At 46.9% G+C, this 3,012-nt stretch overlaps 1 protein-coding gene across 1 annotated transcript; it reads left to right on the forward strand.

Annotated features, from left to right (window-relative positions):
* Positions 1–1,208: 1,208 nt before the first annotated feature.
* Positions 1,209–1,853, forward strand: LOC310855332 (phosphatidylinositol-glycan biosynthesis class F protein-like; the record flags this gene model as incomplete). Its single annotated transcript, XM_083760290.1, has 1 exon — positions 1,209–1,853. One exon carries the CDS (start codon positions 1,209–1,211, stop codon positions 1,851–1,853), a length of 645 nt encoding a protein of 214 aa, XP_083616416.1.
* Between the last annotated feature and the right edge of the window lie 1,159 nt (positions 1,854–3,012).

Consider the following 3,012-nt stretch of genomic DNA (forward strand, 5'->3'; position numbering starts at 1 on the left):
TAATGATAGCGACTGGAGGTGGGGTTTGGAGGACATCTGTTAAGCATCGCTATTATTGTTTACACACTACAGAAACCAAGGAGTATATAAGTGGTGTGGTGTGGAACGCGTGTGTTGAAATTGAAGTCGGTGGGGGCGAACGTTTCTCGAGTTACATGGATTACACACAGACAGACAGACGTACAGAGACTTGGTGCATTTATAGATATATATTATGTGTTTGAGCAAATAAACATGTTACGTCATGATGATGTATGATGATAAGAGTGCCCCTCACTTTTAATTATATTCAGATAGTCCATTGATAGACCAGATAGACCTATAGGTCTCCATTGCCAACCAGGGCTCCATCACTGGTTATCAACGTCGAGTCCACCAGAGGTACAAAGGGACCCTTAACCCATTCTGACCTGAGATCAGATTCATACGAGGTTTCCGCTGGACACACACTGGTCTGATGAACCCATTCTGACCCGAGATCAGATTCTAGAAATGTCAGTCGCTCTTCGATTTTTCAAAAATAGCAGACCTACAAGCTCGTATCGCGCCACTCGGTGGCGCGATATGAGCTTGTAGATCTGCTATTTTTAAATAGCTAAAGCACGACATGATGCTAACACCAAAATGGGTGCCCGTTCAGAACGGGTTAATGGATTCGTAACATCTACACTGTAAAATCAACATGGCTTGGCTTCATGCAGTGGTCAGTCTGTGACATCAGTCGTCTATATCACTTATCTATGATGTACAATGTCAACTTTGGTCAAGGTTTCGGCCCTATCCGAGTCCCTGACCTTTCATCATTCTATGATTTAATCATTCATAATTAAAGTGAAATATTTCATATAAAAACAAAATCATGTGGATCTTGGGAATGGCATGACTTCACGTGGCCAGCGCGTGATGTCAGTCGTCGTCTGTGACGTATCTATGACGTATGTATGAAGTATGACTCCATTTGGACTTGGATTTTCACTCAGTTAAAGCCTGCATCTGATCAACATCTCACCATAACATTCTAAAGTCTCACTTACGATGCATTGTGCATGTGCACAGGACTGTCTCGGGTGGTGCTCATGCCTCCATGGCGGCGCTCCATGTTTATGGAAGAGAGGAAGAATGGTCCCCGCTGCTCACTTTGTTTTTTAAAACAAACCCACGGGGTGTCATATTGTTAGTGTCTAGTAACCGCCGGGACGTCCGCCATTATGTGGGACCCGGAATTCAGAGCAATGGCGTCCTCACATGCCATCCTCGCCTCCTCGGTGATCATGTCCACCATGGTACCGGCGGTCCTGGTTCGGGGCTTCTCGGTGTACGAAACACACCTCCTGTGGCTTTACTGCCTGGCCGGAGCCGTGGCGGCCGTCAACATCTCGGCCTTCTGGTTGTTAGGCGTCGCCTCGCCCACCGCTGACCCCAACCCACTGTCCAGGTTGCTTCGGTCCTGCCTCTACCTCTTCCTCTCCTGCCTGTTCTACCACGCTGTGGTGGTTCTCTACGGAGCGCCGCTTATCGAGTCGGCCGCGGAGACCTTCTCCCTGGCCGTGCTGCTGACCTCCCTGACCACACTGAGGTGTCTGTGTGTCCTGGGTCCCGACGTCCAGGCCTGGATACGAGCGTTCACTCGCCACGGGGCCAAGACTGTGTGGGACAGCTCCCTCCGGATTACTGTGGCCAGCACTGTGGTTGGAGCTTGGATGGGAGCCTTCCTCATACCCCTGAACTGGGACAGGCCATGGCAGGCGTGGCCTGTTTCCTGTAGCCTGGGCTCTGCCATTGGATTCGTCAGTGGACTTGTTGCTGCCCCTGCCTGGATCTACTATCATCGCAAACAGCTCACCTACAAGTGAAAGTGATGAACAGTTTTACTTTATATTCATTAGTTTGTTTAATTTTTTTCCCGATCTCAGGCTTCGTGCCAAAGTGAGCATTCCTGAACTTCTCCCTCTGAGCGGTTAGGTGGCTTACAAGGTTGCCTGGCCGTCTGTGTGTGGGTGATTGTAAAGCACACTGTAGCGTGCGTTGGATAAAGACAAATGCACCATTTTCCATTTACAAGCATGCAGTTTGACGTTTCTGCATCAGACAGTGCAAGTTATCATTGCGGTGTTCTTCCTGGTGGAGATATGGGCTCCCCTGAGCGCACCTTTCTAGTTTATTTTTATCTCACTCTCACATAAGTGCTTTGTTGTTGAATCGGCGTCTATGGCAATCAAATCCTTAAGCCATCTTGACACGCTGCAACCAACCTCTGCGTGAAGGATGACAATGTATCTGCAGACATTTATCTGATGTAGGCTACAGACACTTTTATTTATTTTAAATAGCTTCCCCGCTCTTCAGTTGTCTGGTTTTTTGTTTTCATGAGAACTGTACGCAGATGTATCTGAAAGGCCTTCATAAAGTAAACTAGAAATGCACTCTGTCGGGGTGCTCATGGCAGAGCGTGCCATGAGGTCATTGAAACGTATCTTAGTCACGTCACCAAGAATGTTGTTCCCTTATTGGCTGTTGATGGTGATCCCTGAGTGCTGGTCCATGATTGGGCTACGGTCTTAAACAAGAGAGGACACCGACATACATACCCCCGCATACATACATACCCAACCTATACTTTCGCATATATATACAGTCTACTTGCGCACTCTTCATACGCAAGTAACTAGGAATTGATGTTTTTTTTCGGGATCCATATTCAGAAAGTGGTACGTTTGAGCTATGTTTGAGCTCAGGACTACTAGTGTATTCATACATGTACTATGTACCACATGTAAGGGTTAATCGTCCTGTTCATCTGTCTATGTTTATGTTCTATCACTTATATGATTGGGCTGCATGTATTAGACTCCACGATGCCACACGTCTATGTCGCAGTGCGATCTGAGTGACACACACACACACACACACACACACACAAACCGTATACATTCTGAAAAAACTCAAATCAAATCATATCAAACTTTATTTATATAGCACATTTCCAACAGCCAAAGGCCGACCAAAGTGCTG

Source organism: Protomyctophum parallelum (genome assembly GCF_964188405.1).
Source record: "Protomyctophum parallelum genome assembly, chromosome: 3".
In the NCBI taxonomy this organism is placed as follows: domain Eukaryota; kingdom Metazoa; phylum Chordata; class Actinopteri; order Myctophiformes; family Myctophidae; genus Protomyctophum; species Protomyctophum parallelum.